Source organism: Cebidichthys violaceus, unplaced genomic scaffold, assembly GCF_023349555.1.
Source record: "Cebidichthys violaceus isolate CVI_PGR_0920_01 unplaced genomic scaffold, fCebVio1.0.p SCAF_39, whole genome shotgun sequence".
NCBI classification, from domain to species: Eukaryota; Metazoa; Chordata; class Actinopteri; order Perciformes; family Stichaeidae; genus Cebidichthys; species Cebidichthys violaceus.
This window is the reverse complement of record NW_027176583.1, coordinates 363,494-384,701: the sequence shown is the minus strand read 5'-3', so window position 1 is coordinate 384,701 and position 21,208 is coordinate 363,494. Positions and strand designations below refer to the sequence as shown.

The window sequence follows — 21,208 nt, the reverse complement described above, 5'->3', positions numbered from 1 at the left end:
TGATTTTTTTCGACATGCTATACTATGACTGTTTTTCACTTTTTTCGACATGCTATACTATGACCGTTTTTCACTTTTTTCGACAAGCTATACTATGACTGTTTTCGACATAATATACTATGACTGTTTTTTGATTTTTTTCGACATGCTATACTATGACCGTTTTTCACTTTTTTCGACAGGCTTTACTATGACTGTTTTCAACAGGCTATACTATGACTGTTTTCGACATAATATACTATGACTGTTTTTTGCCTTTTTTCGACATGCTATACTACGACCGTTTTTCACTTTTTTCGACATGCTGTACTATGACCGTTTTTCACTTTTTTCGACATGCTATACTATGACCGTTTTTCACTTTTTTCGACATGCTATACTATGACTGTTTTCGACATAATATACTATGACTGTTTTTTGATTTTTTTTCGACATGCTATACTATGACCGTTTTTCACTTTTTTCGACAGGCTTTACTATGACTGTTTTCAACAGGCTATACTATGACTGTTTTCGACATAATATACTATGACCGTTTTTCACTTTTTTCGACATGCTATACTATGACCGTTTTTCACTTTTTTCGACATGCTATACTATGACTGTTTTCGACATGCTATACTATGACTGTTTTCGACATAATATACTATGACTGTTTTTTGATTTTTTTCGACATGCTATACTATGACCGTTTTTCAGTTTTTTCGACATGCTATACTATGACCGTTTTTCACTTTTTTCAACATGCTATACTATGATTGTTTTCACTTTTTTCGACATGCTATACTATGACCGTTTTTCACTTTTTTCGACATGCTATACTATGACCGTTTTTCACTTTTTTCGAAAGGCTTTACTATGATTGTTTTCAACAGGCTATACTATGACTGTTTTCGACATAATATACTATGACCGTTTTTCACTTTTTTCGACAAGCTATACTATGACTGTTTTCGACATAATATACTATGACTGTTTTTTGAATTTTTTCGACATGCTATACTATGACCGTTTTTCACTTTTTCGACATGCTATACTATGACCGTTTTTCACTTTTTTCGACATGCTATACTATGACCGTTTTTCACTTTTTTCGACATGCTATACTATGACTGTTCTCGACAGGCTATACTATGACTGTTTTCGACATAATATACTATGACTGTTTTTTGACTTTTTTCGACATGCTATACTATGACCGTTTTTCATTTTTTTTGACATGCTATACTATGGCCGTTTTTCACTTTTTTCGACAAGCTATACTATGACTGTTTTCGACATAATATACTATGACTGTTTTTTGATTTTTTTCGACATGCTATACAATGACCGTTTTTCACTTTTTTCGACAGGCTTTACTATGACTGTTTTCAACAGGCTATACTATGACTGTTTTCGACATAATATACTATGACTGTTTTTTGCCTTTTTTCGACATGCTATACTATGACCGTTTTTCACTTTTTTCGACATGCTATACTATGACCGTTTTTCACTTTTTTCAACATGCTATACTATGATTGTTTTCACTTTTTTCGACATGCTATACTATGACCGTTTTTCACTTTTTTCGACATGCTATACTATGACCGTTTTTCACTTTTTTCGAAAGGCTTTACTATGACTGTTTTCAACAGGCTATACTATGACTGTTTTCGACATAATATACTATGACTGTGTTTTGACTTTTTTCGACATGCTATACTATGACCGGTTTTCACTTTTTTCGACATGCTATACTATGATCGTTTTTCACTTTTTTCGACATACTATACTATGACCGTTTTTCACTTTTTTCGACAGGCTTTACTATGACTGTTTTCAACAGGCTATACTATGACTGTTTTCGACATAATATACTATGACTGTTTTCGACATAATATACTATGACCGTTTTTCACTTTTTTCGACAAGCTATACTATGACTGTTTTCGACATAATATACTATGACTGTTTTTTGACTTTTTTCGACATGCTATACTATGACCGTTTTTCACTTTTTTCGACATGCTATACTATGACCGTTTTTCACTTTTTTCGACATGCTATACTATGACCGTTTTTCACTTTTTTCGACATGCTATACTATGACTGTTCTCGACAGGCTATACTATGACTGTTTTCGACATAATATACTATGACTGTTTTTTGACTTTTTTCGACATGCTATACTATGACCGTTTTTCATTTTTTTTGACATGCTATACTATGACCGTTTTTCACTTTTTTCGACAAGCTATACTATGACTGTTTTCGACATAATATACTATGACTGTTTTTTGATTTTTTTCGACATGCTATACTATGACCGTTTTTCACTTTTTTCGACAGGCTTTACTATGACTGTTTTCAACAGGCTATACTATGACTGTTTTCGACATAATATACTATGACTGTTTTTTGCCTTTTTTCGACATGCTATACTATGACCGGTTTTCACTTTTTTCGACATGCTATACTATGACCGTTTTTCACTTTTTTCGACAGGCTATACTATGACTGTTTTCGACAGGCTATACTATGACTGTTTTCGACATAATATACTATGACTGTTTTTTTATTTTTTTTGACATGCTATACTATGACCGTTTTTCACTTTTTTCGACATGCTATACTATGACTGTTTTCGACAGGCTATACTATGACTGTTTTCGACATAATATACTATGACTGTTTTTTGACTTTTTTCGACATGCTATACTATGACCGTTTTTCACTTTTTTCGACAGGCTTTACTATGACTGTTTTCGACAGGCTATACTATGACTGTTTTCGACATAATATACTATGACTGTTTTTTGATTTTTTTCGACATGCTATACTATGACCGTTTTTCACTTTTTTCGACATGCGATACTATGACCGTTTTTCACTTTTTTCGACAAGCTATACTATGACTGTTTTCTACAGACTATACTATGACTGTTTTCGACATAATATACTATGACTGTTTTTTGACTTTTTTCGACATGCTATACTATGACCGTTTTTCACTTTTTTCGACATGCGATACTATGATCGTTTTTCACTTTTTTCGACATGCGATACTATGACCGTTTTTCACTTTTTTCGACAGGCTTTACTATGACTGTTTTCAACAGGCTATACTATGACTGTTTTCGACATAATATACTATGACTGTTTTTTGACTTTTTTCGACATGCTATACTATGACCGTTTTTCACTTTTTTCGACAGGCTATACAATGACTGTTTTCGACAGGCTATACTATGACTGTTTTCGACATAATATACTATGACTGTTTTTTGATTTTTTTTGACATGCTATACTATGACCGTTTTTCACTTTTTTCGACATGCTATACTATGACTGTTTTCGACATGCTATACTATGACTGTTTTCGACATAATATACTATGACCGTTTTTCACTTTTTTCGACATGCTATACTATGACCGTTTTTCACTTTTTTCGACAAGCTATACTATGACTGTTTTCTACAGACTATACTATGACTGTTTTCGACATAATATACTATGACTGTTTTTTGACTTTTTTCGACATGCTATACTATGACCGTTTTCAACAGGCTATACTATGACTGTTTTCGACAGGCTATACTATGACTGTTTTTTGATTTTTTTTTGACATGCTATACTATGATTGTTTTCGACATGCTATACTATGACCGTTTTTCATTTTTTTCGACAAGCTATACTATGACTGTTTTCGACATAATATACTATGACTGTTTTTTGATTTTTTTCGACAGGCTTTACTATGATTGTTTTCACTTTTTTCGACAGGCTATATACTATGACTGTTTTCGACATAATATACTATGACTGTTTTGTGACTTTTTTATTTTTTCTTTCATTTCAAAATGTTCAGGCACGCACGCCGTTCTTCCACACACTGACTTTATGATGTTTGCTGGCTTGTATCGCACTTTTCTTGTCATCCTCTTGTTGTTATGTATTGTTCCTTGTCTTGCAATAAATAAATAAAAAATATGTTCATTGTTGGTCTGAACAACACAAGGACCACAAACAATTTTCATTTATTAGAAAGATTTGTCTGATTTTGATCTGTTATTTCCCTCAATAACTTTTATTATGGAACCAATTAAAGTCAGAGAGTGCTGCAGAGACTAAACTCTTTTTTACATCATTTATCGTCATCTCTATTCTGTCACGTGAGGCTGATAATCCCTGACTTCAGGTTTGATGAGTTATATCATTTTAGTTTCCACCGAAACATGGAAATGAATGAATTAATTCCAGTGTTGAAGACAAACCATAATCATATTCTGGGTTATTTAATGATGTCACAATCAAAATTTAAAAACATACAGATCCAATTATTGAATAAATATGACAAACATATTCCACCGGTAGACATCGGTCCTGTGCTTATAAACAGGACACAGAACACAGTATAAACAGTCAATGCAGTTTGTTAAACAAGTAACAGAGAGAAAACCCCTCTACTCTGGCAGTGATGATAAGTGTGTCTTTATTAGTATAAGTACAGTGATCATGTATACACACACACAAACGTAACAGCCGACTGACAGCGGATCCGCCGTCATCAGAAACGGACGTCGCTTCACTTGATGCTACTGAGGAAAGGACGTCTCATTTTATTTAAAATATATTTCCTTGTTTCCTCTCCTCACATGATTTCCTTGCGTCTCTCCATGCATCCCTGGTGGGAGTGACGAAAATGAAAGGAAAAGATACAATTGAGGAAAAACGGTCATCGTATATTATGTCAAAAACAGTCATAGAATATTATGTCGAAAACAGTCATAGTATAGCCTGTTGAAAACAGTCATAGTAAAGCCTGTCGAAAAAAGTGAAAAACGGTCATAGTATAGCATGTCGAAAAAAGTCAAAAAACAGTCATAGTATATTATGTCGAAAACAGTCATAGTATAGCCTGTCGAAAACAGTCATAGTACAGCATGTCGAAAAAAGTAAAAAACGGTCATAGTATAGCATGTCGAAAAAAGTGAAAAACGGTCATAGTATAGCATGTCAAAAAAAGTGAAAAACGGTCATAGTATAGCATGTCGAAAAAAGGCAAAAAACAGTCATAGTATATTATGTCGAAAACAGTCATAGTATAGCCTGTTGAAAACAGTCATAGTAAAGCCTGTCGAAAAAAGTGAAAAACGGTCATAGTATAGCATGTCGAAAAAAATCAAAAAACAGTCATAGTATATTATGTCGAAAACAGTCATAGTATAGCTTGTCAAAAAAAATGAAAAACGGTCATAGTATAGCATGTCGAAAACAGTCATAGTATAGCCTGTCGAAAAAAGTGAAAATCGGTCATAGTATAGCATTTCAAAAAAAGTCAAAAAAGTGAAAAAACAGTCATAGTATAGCCTGTCGAAAACAGTCATAGTATAGCCTGTCGAAAAAAGTGAAAAACGGTTATAATATAGCATGTCGAAAAAAGTCAAAAAAACAGTCATAGTATAGCCTGTTGAAAACCGTCATAGTATAGCATGTCAACACTACTACTATTTCACTGTATCTAAAACCCAGTTCCCTGAGCGGGAATCGAACCCAGGCCGCGGCGGTGAGAGCGCCGAATCCTAACCACTAGACCAACAGGGAAAGCTCTACACACTGTAAATCACGTCCAAAAATGTCATAGTACAGTATGTCATGAAACAGTCATTGTATCGCATGTCGAAAAAAGTAAAAAAACAGTCATAGTATATTATGTCGAAAACAGTCATAGTAGCCTGTCGGAAACAGTAATAGTATAGCCTGTCGAAAACAGTCATAGCATAGCCTGTCGAAAAAAGTGAAAAACGGTCATAGTATAGCATGTCGAAAAAAGTCAAAAAACAGTCATAGTATAGCCTGTCGGAAACAGTAATAGTATAGCCTGTCGAAAACAGTCATAGTATAGCCTGTCGAAAAAAGTGAAAAACAGTCATAGTATAGCATGTCGACACTACTACTATTTCACTGTATCTAAAACCCAGTTCCCTGACCGGGAATCGAACCCGGGCCGCGGCGGTGAGAGCGCCGAATCCTAACCACTAGACCACCAGGGAAAGCTCTACACACTGTAAATCATGTCCAAAAATGTCATAGTACAGTATGTCATAAAACAGTCATAGTATAGCCTGTCGAAAAAAGTGAAAAACGGTCATAGTACAGCATGTCGAAAAAAGTCAAAAAACGGTCATAGTATAGCATGTTGAAAAAAGTCAAAAAACAGTCATAGTTTATTATGTCGAAAACAGTCATAGTATAGCCTGTCGAAAACAGTCATAGTATAGCCTGTCGAAAAAAGTGAAAATCGGTCATAGTATAGCATTTCAAAAAAAGTCAAAAAAGTGAAAAAACAGTCATAGTATATTATGTCGAAAACAGTAATAGTATAGCCTGTCGAAAACAGTCATAGTATAGCCTGTCGAAAAAAGTGAAAAACGGTCATAGTATAGCATGTCGACACTACTACTATTTCACTGTATCTAAAACCCAGTTCCCTGACCGGGAATCGAACCCGGGCCGCGGCGGTGAGAGCGCCGAATCCTAACCACTAGACCACCAGGGAAAGCTCTACACTCTGTAAATCATGTCCAAAAATGTTCTTAGTACAGTATGTCATAAAACAGTCATAGTATATTATGTCGAAAACAGTCATAGTATAGCCTGTCGAAAACAGTCATAGTATAGCCTGTCGAAAAAAGTGAAAAACGGTCATAGTATAGCATGTCGAAAAAAGTCAAAAAAAAGTCATAGTATATTATGTCGAAAACAGTCATAGTATAGCCTGTCGAAAACAGTCATAGTATAGCCTGTCGAAAAAAGTGAAAAACGGTCATAGTATAGCATTTCAAAAAAAGTCAAAAAAGTGAAAAAACAGTCATAGTATAGCATGTCGAAAAAAGTCAAAAAACAGTCATAGTATATTATGTCGAAAACAGTCATAGTATAGCCTGTCGAAAAAAGTGAAAAACGGTCATAGTATAGCATGTCGAAAAAAGTGAAAAACGGTCATAGTATAGCATGTCGAAAAAAGTGAAAAACGGTCATAGTATAGCATGTCGAAAAAAGTGAAAAATGGTCATAGTATATTATGTCGAAAACAGTCATAGTATAGCCTGTTGAAAACAGTCATAGTAAAGCCTGTCGAAAAAAGTGAAAAACGGTCATAGTATCGCATGTCGAAAAAAGTGAAAAACGATCATAGCATAGCATGTCGAAAAAAGTCAAAAAACAGTCATAGTATATTATGTCGAAAACAGTCATAGTATAGCCTGTTGAAAACAGTCATAGTAAAGCCTTTCGAAAAAAGTGAAAAACGGTCATAGTATAGCATGTCGAAAAAAGTGAAAAACGGTCATAGTATAGCATGTCGAAAAAAGGCAAAAAACAGTCATAGTATATTATGTCGAAAACAGTCATAGTATAGCCTGTTGAAAACAGTCATAGTATAGCCTGTCGAAAAAAAGTGAAAAACGATCATAGTATAGCATGTCGGAAAAAGTGAAAAACGGTCATAGTATAGCATGTCGAAAAAAGTGAAAAACGGTCATAGTATAGCATGTCGAAAAAAGTGAAAAACAGTCATAGTATATTATGTCGAAAACAATCATAGTATAGCCTGTCGAAAACAGTGAAAAACGGTCATAGTATAGCATGTCGAAAAAAATGAAAAACGGTCATAGTATAGTATGTCGAAAAAAGTCAAAGTCATAGTATAGCATGTCGAAAAAAGTGAAAAACGGTCATAGTATAGCATGTCGAAAAAAGGCAAAAAACAGTCATAGTATATTATGTCGAAAACAGTCATAGTATAGCCTGTTGAAAACAGTCATAGTAAAGCCTGTCGAAAAAAGTGAAAAACGGCCATAGTATAGCATGTCGAAAAAAATCAAAAAACAGTCATAGTATATTATGTCGAAAACAGTCATAGTATAGCTTGTCGAAAAAAGTGAAAAACGGTCATAGTATAGCATGTCAAAAAAAATGAAAAACGGTCATAGTATAGCATGTCGAAAAAAGTCAAAAAACAGTCATAGTATATTATGTCGAAAACAGTCATAGTATAGCCTGTCGAGAACAGTCATAGTATAGCATGTCGAAAAAAGTGAAAAACGGTCATAGTATAGCATGTCGAAAAAAGTGAAAAACTGTCATAGTATAGCATGTCAAAAAAAGTGAAAAACGGTCATAGTATAGCATGTCGAAAAAAGTCAAAAAACAGTCATAGTATATTATGTCGAAAACAGTCATAGTATAGCCTGTCGAGAACAGTCATAGTATAGCATGTCGAAAAAAGTGAAAAACGGTCATAGTATAGCATGTCGAAAAAAGTGAAAAACGGTCATAGTATAGCATGTCGAAAAAAGTGAAAAACGGTCATAGTATAGCATGTCGAAAAAAGTCAAAAAACAGTCATAGTATATTATGTCGAAAACAGTCATAGTATAGCCTGTCGAAAACAGTCATAGTATAGCTTGTCGAAAAAAATGAAAAATGGTCATAGTATAGCATGTCGAAAAAAGTGAAAAACAGTCATAGTATAGCCTGTCGAAAAAAGTGAAAAACGGTCATAGTATAGCATGTCTCAAAAAAAGTGAAAAAAGGGCATAGTATATTATGTCGAAAACAGTCATAGTATAGCCTGTCAAAAACAGTCATAGTAAAGCCTGTCAAAAAAAGTGAAAAACGGTCATAGTATAGCATGTCGAAAAAAATGAAAAATGGTCATAGTATAGCATGTCGAAAAAAGTCAAAAAACAGTCATAGTATATTATGTCGAAAACAGTCATAGTATAGCCTGTCGAAAAAAGTGAAAAACAGTCATAGTATATTATGTCGAAAACAGTCATAGTACAGCCTGTCGAAAAAAGTGAAAAACAGTCATAGTATAGGATGTCGAAAAAAGTCAAAAAACAGTCATAGTATATTATGTCGAAAACAGTCATAGTATAGCCTGTCGAAAACAGTCATAGCAAAGCCTGTCGAAAAAAGTGAAAAATGGTCATAGTATAGGATGTCGAAAAAAATCAAAAAACAGTCATAGTATATTATGTCGAAAACAGTCATAGTATAGCCTGTCGAAAACAGTCATAGTATATAGCCTGTCGAAAAAAGTGAAAAACAGTCATAGTATATTATGTAGAAAACAGTCATAGTATAGCCTGTCGAAAACAGTCATAGTACAGCCTGTCGAAAAAAGTGAAAAACGGTCATAGTATAGCATGTCGAAAAAAATAAAAAAACAGTCATAGTATTTTATGTCGAAAACAGTCATAGTACAGCCTGTCGAAAAAAGTGAAAAACGGTCATTGTATAGCATGTCGAAAAAAGTGAAAAACGGTCATAGTATAGCATGTCGAAAAAAGTGAAAAACGGTCATAGTATAGCATGTCGAAAAAAATCAAAAAACAGTCATAGTATATTATGTCGAAAACAGTCATAGTATAGCCTGTCGAAAACAGTCATAGTATAGCCTGTCGAAAAAAGAGAAAAACAGTCATAGTATATTATGTCGAAAACAGTCATAGTGTAGCATGTCGAAAAAAGTGAAAAACAGTCATAGCATGTCGAAAAAAGTCAAAAAACAGTCATAGTATAGCATGTCGAAAAAAGTCATAGTATAGCCTGTCGAAAACAGTCATAGTATAGCTTGTCAAAAAAAGTGAAAAACGGTCATAGTATATTATGTCGAAAACAGTCATAGTATAGCCTGTCGAAAACAGTCATAGTACAGCCTGTCGCAAAAAAGTGAAAAACGGTCTTTGTATAGCATGTCGAAAAAATTGAAAAACGGTCATAGTATAGCATGTCGAAAAAAGTGAAAAACGGTCATAGTATAGCATGTCGAAAAAAGTGAAAAACGGTCATAGTATAGCATGTCGAAAAAAATCAAAAAACAGTCATAGTATATTATGTCGAAAACAGTCATAGTGTAGCCTGTCGAAAACAGTCATAGTATAGCATGTCTCAAAAAAAGTGAAAAACGGTCATAGTATATTATGTCGAAAACAGTCATAGTATAGCCTGTCGAAAAAAGTGAAAAACGGTCATAGTATAGCATGTCGAAAAAAGTGAAAAACGGTCATAGTATAGCATGTCGAAAAAAGGCAAAAAACAGTCATAGTATATTATGTCGAAAACAGTCATAGTATAGCCTGTTGAAAACAGTCATAGTAAAGCCTGTCGAAAAAAGTGAAAAACGGTCATAGTATAGCATGTCGAAAAAAAATTAAAAAACAGTCATAGTATATTATGTAGAAAACAGTCATAGTATAGCCTGTCGAAAACAGTCATAGTATAGCATGTCGAAAAAAGTGAAAAACGGTCATAGTATAGCATGTCGAAAAAAATTAAAAAACAGTCATAGTATATTATGTAGAAAACAGTCATAGTATAACCTGTCGAAAACAGTCATAGTACAGCCTGTCGAAAAAAATGAAAAATGGTCATAGTATAGCATGTCGAAAAAAGTCAAAAAACAGTCATAGTATTTTATGGCAAAAACAGTCATAGTATAGCCTGTCGAAAACAGTCATAGTATAGCATGTCGAAAAAAGTGAAAAACGGTCATATTATAGCATGTCGAAAAAAGTGAAAAACAGTCATAGTATATTATGTAGAAAACAGTCATAGTATAACCTGTCGAAAACAGTCATAGTAAAGCCTGTCGAAAAAAGTGAAAAACGGTCATAGTATAGCCTGTCGAAAAAAGTGAAAAACGGTCATAGTATAGCATGTCTCAAAAAAAGTGAAAAACGGGCATAGTATATTATGTCGAAAACAGTCATAGTATAGCCTGTCGAAAACAGTCATAGTATAGCTTGTCGAAAAAAGTGAAAAACGGTCATAGTATAGCATGTCGAAAAAAGTCAAAAAACAGTCATAATATATTATGTCGAAAACAGTCATAGTATAGCCTGTCAAAAACAGTCATAGTAAAGCCTGTCGAAAAAAATGAAAAATGGTCATAGTATAGCATGTCAAAAAAAGTCAAAAAACAGTCATAGTATATTATGTCGAAAACAGTCATAGTATAGCCTGTTGAAAACAGTCATAGCAAAGCCTGTCGAAAAAAGTGAAAAATGATCATAGTATAGGATGTCGAAAAAAATCAAAAAACAGTCATAGTATATTATGTCGAAAACAGTCATAATATAGCCTGTCGAAAACAGTCATAGTATAGCCTGTCGAAAAAAGTGAAAAACGGTCATAGTATAGCATGTCGAAAAAAGTGAAAAACAGTCATAGTATATTATGTAGAAAACAGTCATAGTATAGCCTGTCAAAAACAGTCATAGTAAAGCCTGTCAAAAAAAGTGAAAAACGGTCATAGTATAGCATGTCGAAAAAAATGAAAAATGGTCATAGTATAGCATGTCAAAAAAAGTCAAAAAACAGTCATAGTATATTATGTCGAAAACAGTCATAGTATAGCCTGTTGAAAACAGTCATAGCAAAGCCTGTCGAAAAAAGTGAAAAATGATCATAGTATAGGATGTCGAAAAAAATCAAAAAACAGTCATAGTATATTATGTCGAAAACAGTCATAATATAGCCTGTCGAAAAAAGTGAAAAACGGTCATAGTATAGCATGTCGAAAAAAGTGAAAAACAGTCATAGTATAGCATGTCGAAAAAAAATCAAAAAACAGTCATAGTATATTATGTAGAAAACAGTCATAGTATAGCCTGTCGAAAACAGTCATAGTACAGCCTGTCGAAAAAAGTGAAAAACGGTCATTGTATAGCATGTCGAAAAAAGTGAAAAACGGTCATAGTATAGCATGTCGAAAAAAATCAAAAAACAGTCATAGTATATTATGTCGAAAACAGTCATAGTATAGCCTGTCAAAAACAGTCATAGTATAGCCTGTCGAAAAAAGAGAAAAACAGTCATAGTATATTATGTCGAAAACAGTCATAGTGTAGCATGTCGAAAAAAGTGAAAAACAGTCATAGCATGTCGAAAAAAGTCGAAAAAAGTCATAGTATAGCCTGTCGAAAACAGTCATAGTATAGCTTGTCAAAAAAAGTGAAAAACGGTCATAGTATAGCATGTCGAAAAAAATGAAAAACGGTCATAGTATATTATGTCGAAAACAGTCATAGTATAGCCTGTCGAAAACAGTCATAGTACAGCCTGTCGAAAAAAGTGAAAAACGGTCATTGTATATTATGTCGAAAACAGTCATAGTATAGCCTGTCGAAAACAGTCATAGTATAGCTTGTCGAAAAAAGTGAAAAACGGTCATAGTATAGCATGTCGAAAAAAGTCAAAAAACAGTCATAATATATTATGTCGAAAACAGTCATAGTATAGCCTGTTGAAAACAGTCATAGTATAGCCTGTCGAAAACAGTCATAGTATATAGCCTGTCGAAAAAAGTGAAAAACGGTCATAGTATAGCATGTCGAAAAAAGTGAAAAACAGTCATAGTATATTATGTCGAAAACAGTCATAGTATAGCCTGTCAAAAACAGTCATAGTATAGCCTGTCGAAAAAAGAGAAAAACAGTCATAGTATATTATGTCGAAAACAGTCATAGTATAGCATGTCGAAAAAAGTGAAAAACAGTCATAGTATAGCATGTCGAAAAAAGTCAAAAAACAATCATAGCATATTATGTCGAAAACAGTCATAGTATAGCCTGTCAAAAACAGTCATAGTATAGCCTGTCGAAAAATGTGAAAAACGGTCATAGTACAGCATGTCGAAAACAGTCATAGTACAGCCTGTCGAAAAAAGTGAAAAACGGTCATTGTATAGCATGTCGAAAAAAGTGAAAAACGGTCATAGTATAGCATGTCGAAAAAAGGGAAAAACGGTCATAGTATAGCATGCCGAAAAAAGTCAAAAAACAATCATAGTATATTATGTCGAAAACAGTCATAGTATAGCCTGTCGAAAACAGTCATAGTATAGCCTGTCGAAAAATGTGAAAAACGGTCATAGTATAGCATGCCGAAAAAAGTCAAAAAACAGTCATAGTATATTGTCGAAAACAATCATAGTATATTATGTCGAAAACAATCATAGTATAGCCTGTTGAAAACAGTCATAATAAAACCTGTCGAAAAAAGTGAAAAACGGTCATAGTATAGCATGTTGAAAAAAGTGAAAAACGGTCATAGTATAGCATGTCGAAAAAAGTGAAAAACGGTCATAGTATAGCATGTTGAAAAAAGTCAAAAAACAGTCATCGTATATTATGTCAAAAACAGTCATAGTATAGCCTGTCGAAAACAGTCATAGTATAGCCTGTCGAAAAATGTGAAAAACGGTCATAGTATAGCATGTCGAAAAAAGTCAAAAAACAGTCATAGTATATTATGTCGAAAACAGTCATAGTATAGCATGTCGAAAAAAGTGAAAAACGGTCATAGTATAGCATGTCGAAAAAAGTGAAAAACGGTCATAGTATATTATGTCGAAAACAGTCAGAGTATAGCCTGTTGAAAACAGTCATAGTAAAGCCTGTCGAAAAAAGTCAAAGCATTGCCTGTCGAAAAAAGTGAAAAACGGTCATAGTATAGCATGTTGAAAAAAGTAAAAAAACAGTCATCGTATATTATGTCGAAAACAGTCATAGTATAGCCTGTCGAAAAAAGTGAAAAACGGTCAAAGTATAGCATGTCAAAAAAAGTGAAAAACGGTCATAGTATATTATGTAGAAAACAGTCATAGTATAGCCTGTCGAAAACAGTCATAGTACAGCCTGTCGAAAAAAGTGAAAAACGGTCATAGTATAGCATGTCGAAAAAAATAAAAAAACAGTCATAGTATTTTATGTCGAAAACAGTCATAGTACAGCCTGTCGAAAAAAGTGAAAAACGGTCATTGTATAGCATGTCGAAAAAAGTGAAAAACGGTCATAGTATAGCATGTCGAAAAAAGTGAAAAACGGTCATAGTATAGCATGTCGAAAAAAATCAAAAAACAGTCATAGTATATTATGTCGAAAACAGTCATAGTATAGCCTGTCGAAAACAGTCATAGTATAGCCTGTCGAAAAAAGAGAAAAACAGTCATAGTATATTATGTCGAAAACAGTCATAGTGTAGCATGTCGAAAAAAGTGAAAAACAGTCATAGCATGTCGAAAAAAGTCAAAAAACAGTCATAGTATAGCATGTCGAAAAAAGTCATAGTATAGCCTGTCGAAAACAGTCATAGTATAGCTTGTCAAAAAAAGTGAAAAACGGTCATAGTATATTATGTCGAAAACAGTCATAGTATAGCCTGTCGAAAACAGTCATAGTACAGCCTGTCGCAAAAAAGTGAAAAACGGTCTTTGTATAGCATGTCGAAAAAATTGAAAAACGGTCATAGTATAGCATGTCGAAAAAAGTGAAAAACGGTCATAGTATAGCATGTCGAAAAAAGTGAAAAACGGTCATAGTATAGCATGTCGAAAAAAATCAAAAAACAGTCATAGTATATTATGTCGAAAACAGTCATAGTGTAGCCTGTCGAAAACAGTCATAGTATAGCATGTCTCAAAAAAAGTGAAAAACGGTCATAGTATATTATGTCGAAAACAGTCATAGTATAGCCTGTCGAAAAAAGTGAAAAACGGTCATAGTATAGCATGTCGAAAAAAGTGAAAAACGGTCATAGTATAGCATGTCGAAAAAAGGCAAAAAACAGTCATAGTATATTATGTCGAAAACAGTCATAGTATAGCCTGTTGAAAACAGTCATAGTAAAGCCTGTCGAAAAAAGTGAAAAACGGTCATAGTATAGCATGTCGAAAAAAAATTAAAAAACAGTCATAGTATATTATGTAGAAAACAGTCATAGTATAGCCTGTCGAAAACAGTCATAGTATAGCATGTCGAAAAAAGTGAAAAACGGTCATAGTATAGCATGTCGAAAAAAATTAAAAAACAGTCATAGTATATTATGTAGAAAACAGTCATAGTATAACCTGTCGAAAACAGTCATAGTACAGCCTGTCGAAAAAAATGAAAAATGGTCATAGTATAGCATGTCGAAAAAAGTCAAAAAACAGTCATAGTATTTTATGGCAAAAACAGTCATAGTATAGCCTGTCGAAAACAGTCATAGTATAGCATGTCGAAAAAAGTGAAAAACGGTCATAGTATAGCATGTCGAAAAAAATAAAAAAACAGTCATAGTATTTTATGTCGAAAACAGTCATAGTATAGCCTGTTGAAAAAAGTGAAAAACGGTCATAGTGTAGCAAGTTGAAAAAAGTGAAAAACGGTCATAGTGTAGCAAGTTGAAAAAAGTGAAAAACGGTCATAGTATAGCATGTCGAAAACAGTCATAGTATAGAATGTCGAAAAAAAAGTAAAATAAAAGTAAAATTTAGATTAGATCAGAATTACATTTTCAATCTCCACTATTGTTTGGCCCTAGATCAGTGGTTCTCAACTTTAATCCAAATCTACACGATAAATAATAAATCCTTCAAACTAAATAATATGAGAAGGAAAACTCTTCTTTGGTTGAGTTGTCTGTGACCTGTTTAGGTTGCGATTAGGTTATTAGAAGATATTAATTTTGAGTGGTCACAAGCCAAAAAGGTTGGGAACCATTTCCATAGATAGTCCTCTTTAAATGCATAATACACACAAAGAAAACATAAATACTCTACGAATTTAAGAATGTTTATTAAAAGAATAGTAACAACTGACTCTTGTGACTATGGCTTTAAAGAAAAACTGTATTTACAGATATGTTCTGAATTGATTTTAGTTCATGCAAACAATTTTAGATTTCTTTTGTTAAACGATACAACGTTTCAGCTCTAATCAGTCGCTGTCTGAGAAGTAAAAATCCTCTTCCTCTCCGCTTTCAGACAGTGCTCCATCATTTCCTGGAAACATCTCCCAAACGAGGAAGGTGTCATTTTCTATCAAACAAAAAAAGGGGAAAGAAACAGCTTTTGAAATGTGTTCAACTACTTTCTGACAATCCTACTGTGAGAATCCTTCTAAACACAGAACTCCTTCACAATGTCATAAAACAACAGCCTTAATAATAGACATCAAGTTAGACAGCGCTACCAAATTATAAACTCCAAATTAGTATTAGCTGGAGTGCTAGTGTTTCTGTTATTTTGTCCCTTCTCAGGAATCCTACCTGTGTTACCACATCTTCTCATTGCTCGTTTGACGGATGGCGTGGGTGTGAAGCTCTGAAAGAAACAAAGCAGCAAATCGCTATTTCTCAAAGAAAACAAAATGTAATCCACATGCTTCAAGAGGACAGGAAGCTCAGAGATGAACGCCTATAAATAAGTACCTTTGAAGAAGGGGCCTGTTTGCAGACGTTAAACTGATTTTTTTTCATCCTCTTCTGGAGTTGATAGACGTACTTGTCATCATTGCTCCTTTGAAAACAAGGCAGAGGTGAGTTAGTTATTGTACCGACATGACTTCTCACAAGCTAGAGCACAGAAGTCGACGTCATTCACCTGTTTGGAGAGCCCATCATGCCAGGAGTGATGTGCAGACAGTGAGGCGTCTTCACTTCGGGGAAACCTGACGACATCGGCGTCCGCGGCTCCATTTCTGTCAATGTGAAGTCGTGGTCACTCGGACACATGGAGGGCATCTGTGCATCAAGGCAGCCACGAAGGGAACAGTCGTCATTTTCATTTTGTACGGCGTCATAATCACAAATTCTATTATTTTTTTGGGAAGAGAAAGAAACAAACCTCAAAGCGTTTATTCTGCATGTACGCAGAGCTGAAGACGTCCTCCACGTCTTCTCGGGGCATAGCCTCCAGGAACTGACGCACCTGCTGCTTTCTCTTCAAGGTTCCCGCTCGGGCAGATATCACCGGATGATCTGCGCAGATTACATAACTAACTACGATATAATGCAACACAACAGCACCACAGTAACAAAACACAAGTAGAGATTACATCCGATGTATCGTGTGATTGAAGGAACACAACCCACAATTTAGAAAGAGTGAAATTACATCTCAAACCACAGGCCTTCTCTACCTGTATCTTTTGGTGCTTCCAGCTTCTCCTTCCGGGGTTTCTTTGCTCTCTTGGCGGGAGTCTGGGAGGTTCCCTGGGACGTGTGCTGGAAGTGGCACTCTTCTGCAGAGCGTGTTCCAACCATCCTCGCCACCTTCGCCCAGTAACCCGCCATGTGCTTAGGATAGCAGGACACAGCCCTGGAAAACACAAGGCGCACACATATACGCCGGCGGGCCGTGAGGTTATGACACCAAAAACATGCAAAATGATACTTTCTCATTCTGTAGGTTTACAGAACTTACTCTTGCAGCTTCATAAGCTCCGCCTCTGTCCACTCGTCGACATCGTGCTCTTGTGGAATCGCCGCGTCGCCTTTCTTTGCCGTGGGTTTTTTCTTGCTGGACTGTGTCAACTTAGGCAAAGGCTTTGTGGGCGATGACGACTTGGTCGATTTGCTCCGCTTTTGTTTTATTTGTGTCGCTCTGGTTCTCTTCCCCACTTCCTTCTCAGTCTCACCAGAGGACTCCGACGACTCACTTGATGGGAACACGTAGCTTGGCCGTGTCTTCCTTCTCCAGTTGACGCCCTCATCTGATGACGCCGATGTTTTATAATCATTAAATGGTTTCGGGGGTGCTGCCACAGCCCGCTTGCTACCCAAGACCCCCACTGAAGGCCTTGTGGTGGTATGCGTCTGTTTTTTTGACCTCCGCGTTGAAGACTTTTCAGGTTCCCTTTGCTTTTGAGGGACAGTGTCCACACACAACGTTTTCTCCGTAGCTGGACGCCTTCGGCCGGACCTCGTTTGTCTGCCAGACCACTCCTCAGGGCTGAGAAGTGTCTCCGCGGGAGGCTCGGGGGAATAAGAGGGCTTCTTTTCAGGCTTAGATTTGGCACTGTTGCGTTTGCGGAGCGGAGCCTTGACCCTCCTCAGCGGTACCGACGCTTCTTTGTCGCTGGCTGATTCACATTGCTGACGGCCTGGAAACACAGAAGACAGTTTTGTCTGCATGCAACTCATAACTTATCTCACAATACTAAGACTACAGCTAGACTACCGTTACCTTTACTGCAGGGCAGGAACACGCGCGGAGGTTTCTGCGACGCTCTCGTAGACTCCGTTGAGACCTGCAGTGAGATGCAGACATTAAAACATGATCAGAGATATCAGCTGTTTGTACAGATTAATATGCAACCCATGAGCTCAACTGTAGGCGCTTACAGGGATGCAGATGGAGGTGTCGTAACATTCGTGGATGGTAACATTCATGTGTGCGTCCAGAAAGACTCTCCCTCCTTTCCAATACTCCAGAGGTGGCTTGATCACGCGACCACTTCGGGACACGTTTGGACGAGACAAGGAGACGGGAAGACGGGAATCCGCTGGAGAAGGGGAGAGAACAAGAGTACACGGTCACAAAAAAAAGTCATTTAGTACCGCTGCCATGGATTCCAAATGCACACATTATTCACGCTAGCTAAAGCGTTTAACTCGTACTCACGAGTCTTGAAAGATTTCTTCCCGTGCCGCTTCACGGTCTCAATGATGGAGGATGCCTCAGACTTTATCTTCAGCGCGACGCCTCCACCCTCACTGTTCCTCTCCGTTTCTCTGCAACACAACAAAAGTCAGCTCTTTAAAAAAAAAAAAAAAAACATCTCATGATTTAAATTATTCAACATCCCGATCACGGATCTGTAACGGCGTAAACAAAACAGTATTCTTACTCGCTTGACTCTGATAGAAATCTCTCATAAAGGGCCTCCCAGTCTGGAGGAAACCCATTGGCAAACTTCTTCAGAAGCCACTTGGGTAACCCTGCAGGTGGTGAAGTGAGAGGCACATGAAAAGAGTAGAGTATTGACATTAACATATGTTTATGTGCAAGCTTTCTTTATGCATTTTTAAGCTATTTCTGTCAAAGTGAAACATGTTCTCGTTGGTAAATCTCTACCCACACATTACCAGAGTCGACGCTCATGTTCATCTTGTCAACCAAGATGTAAACCCTGCCGGAGACGGTCTTCACAACATTATTAGAGACCCGGTCCACAATGATGTTACTGTTCCACGGAATGTTTTCGTCCCTGGGCGGAGAAGACAAGTAAAAAAAACAACAACATAAAAATCTTAGATCTAAAACCTGAAGCACGGACACGTCTGTCTCATAGGACAGTAGCTCAGTAAGCAATCTGTTGTAATGCATCGTTTCATTTCGTGTTCCCTCGAGAACCACTTACCGGTGGATTCCATCAACAAACAGGCCCTTGTGATTCTTCCTCAGGAACCACTTTTTGAGATAAATCACACTCTCCTGCCAAACAGGAAACAACACAAGTCCAATTTGAATCAATCGACAAAATGATCAAATAGAAGACAACTAGGAGTCATTGAAATGTCCCATTTGATCCGACATGTACCCGTAAATCCAAACGATGAGTTTGGACCAGTGGTCTGATTTTGTATGATAAATCAACATAAAAAGACTGTTATTTCCCCCCAATATCACACTATGATACCTCTTGCATTTAAAGAGGGATTCATGTTCAAATAAGTTACTACTCACACTTGGGAATTTTGTGCTCTGGGGCCATTTCTTTCTCTTGAACGCGGCGTCTAGCTTCTTCGGTATGGAGATCCTCGGCGTGTTGAGCACCAGCGGGTCTTCGAGGGAAACGGGTTGTGGCGACACAGCGAGGCTGAGGACATCCGCGTCCGACAGGCTGTCAGCCGACTCCACTCTGGACACACGGTCGACCGGAGTGTCCTCCATCCCACCCATGTGGTGCACTGTGGAGGGAGGCGATGTGTCTCCGGACTGATGGGAATCACCTATGGGAGGAGAAAGTAGATAAACACAACTGACATGCAAACATAAACTGAAACACACATGCACAGCTAGACGTTTTAGAACACTCACTTGTGTTAAAGAGATCCCTCGTGCTGCTGCTGACTTTTTGAACTTCCTGCTGCTTCGTTTGACTTTCCCTCTTCTTCATGTAAGAGAACATCTTAGCTGGAGACATTGGAGGATATCTTTCCACACGAACATAGCAATCTGTTGGAAACAGCAAAAGAGGAATCAGTCAATTTGTTCACATTAAAGAAAAAGAATAAAACAGCAACAATATCTCACGTTTCATTGGTGATGGGAACACGGGTTCGTGGAGGAATTGGTTCTCCTCTGATGGGCCAGCAGATAATCTTCTGACTTTACCCAAACCCTCAGGGCAAGTGTTGTTGTCCCCACTGAACGCACGGGAGGTTTTCCTTTCCTGTGGCTGACTTCTGGATTCATTGCTGACCTCCTTCGCACCGCTGGGGACTGTGTTAAACTCCTCACATCTTCTCTTTAACCTCTTCCTCGTGGGGGAGAAGATAAAGGCTGGAGACATGCGCGGGTCAAGAGGAGCACACCCCTCCACAAACACGCTGCTTTCAAAGTCACTGTCCACCGGCTGCACCTTTACTGGAGTCCTGCTGAAGCCACCCGGGTGTCTGATCCGAGGTGACTCTGCGTGGATCTGCTTTCTGTTGACCAGAGAAGAGGGGCGAGACAACGCTGTTGACTCGAGGAAAGCTCTCTTTCTTGGTGTGCATCCATGTCCCACGTCTGTCATAGAGGGCCTTTCTTTCACGTGCTTGCCGATACTGTCTGGATACACGAAGATTTTCTCAGGACTCGATATCGGCGAGAGAGTCAAGGCCTGAACTTCATTGCGATAAGAACCAGACCTCTGATGATTCTTCCCCAGCTCATCGGTCACCCAGGTGCTCTCTGCTCTCTTCCTCGGTGACTTGAACACACCTCCATGTTTGTCTCTGCCGTTACACGGCGGGTCGTTGCCTGTAAAAGTCTCCTCCTTCACGCAAATCCCTTCTCTCAGCACTTTCGACTTTAGCTTAGCGAACACCTTGGCAGGAGATTCACGCGGTGTCGTGTGTTGTAGTAGATGACGATACGACGCCATGGTCTTTAGGAAAAAGAAAACCGATAGCTATACATTCGAGGCGCTTGCTAGCAGCTAGCTCGCTAGCTCGCAAATTTCAAATTCCTCATCGCCGCCGCGTTTGGATAGAAACCTGTGACGCACTGCCAAAACAGAAACGTCACTTCCGCTCAGGACTTAACCCTTTCACAGCCTCCCCCGAGACACGAAAGGGAAACGTTAAAACATTTTGGAAACAAATTTAACTGGGAGCTTACCCCATTGATATCTAATAGCTAATTCATTTAAAGAAATATCTGTTTTGTATTCAAATATTACC

General features: G+C 36.9%; 1 protein-coding gene and 3 non-coding genes across 4 annotated transcripts; all 4 read right to left on the bottom strand.

The window, feature by feature from the left end:
* Nucleotides 1-5,515: 5,515 nt before the first annotated feature.
* Nucleotides 5,516-5,587, bottom strand: trnae-cuc (transfer RNA glutamic acid (anticodon CUC)). The gene has a single exon. It is a non-coding gene; the product is annotated as a tRNA-Glu (tRNA).
* Nucleotides 5,588-5,964: 377 nt separating this feature from the next.
* On the bottom strand, nt 5,965-6,036 carry trnae-cuc (transfer RNA glutamic acid (anticodon CUC)). Its single transcript has one exon. It is a non-coding gene; the product is annotated as a tRNA-Glu (tRNA).
* Nucleotides 6,037-6,470: 434 nt separating this feature from the next.
* Nucleotides 6,471-6,542, bottom strand: trnae-cuc (transfer RNA glutamic acid (anticodon CUC)). The gene has a single exon. It is a non-coding gene; the product is annotated as a tRNA-Glu (tRNA).
* Nucleotides 6,543-15,595: 9,053 nt separating this feature from the next.
* mis18bp1 (MIS18 binding protein 1) lies at nt 15,596-21,015 on the bottom strand. The gene is made up of 16 exons (XM_068726377.1): nt 20,076-21,015; nt 19,860-19,997; nt 19,506-19,771; nt 19,180-19,253; nt 18,905-19,026; nt 18,667-18,757; nt 18,441-18,550; nt 18,161-18,321; nt 18,003-18,066; nt 17,241-17,919; nt 16,957-17,135; nt 16,662-16,795; nt 16,419-16,558; nt 16,247-16,334; nt 16,085-16,139; nt 15,596-15,854 (listed from the first exon to the last, which is right to left on the bottom strand). The coding sequence occupies exons 1-16, from the start codon at nt 20,908-20,910 to the stop codon at nt 15,754-15,756; spliced, it is 3,237 nt and encodes a 1,078-aa protein (XP_068582478.1). The 5' UTR covers nt 20,911-21,015; the 3' UTR covers nt 15,596-15,753.
* Nucleotides 21,016-21,208: the final 193 nt, after the last annotated feature.

Bases quoted from the DNA above. Each gene is read 5' to 3' on its own strand.
- mis18bp1 (XM_068726377.1), bottom strand. From the start codon at position 20,910: ATGGCGTCGTATCGTCATCTACTACAACACACGACACCGCGTGAATCT. The intron at 19,772-19,859 runs GTGAGTGTTCTA...CTCCTCCCATAG, and splicing joins GAGGGATCTCTTTAACACAA to GTGATTCCCATCAGTCCGGA. The intron at 19,254-19,505 runs GTGAGTAGTAAC...CCTGTTTGGCAG, and splicing joins AGAGCACAAAATTCCCAAGT to GAGAGTGTGATTTATCTCAA.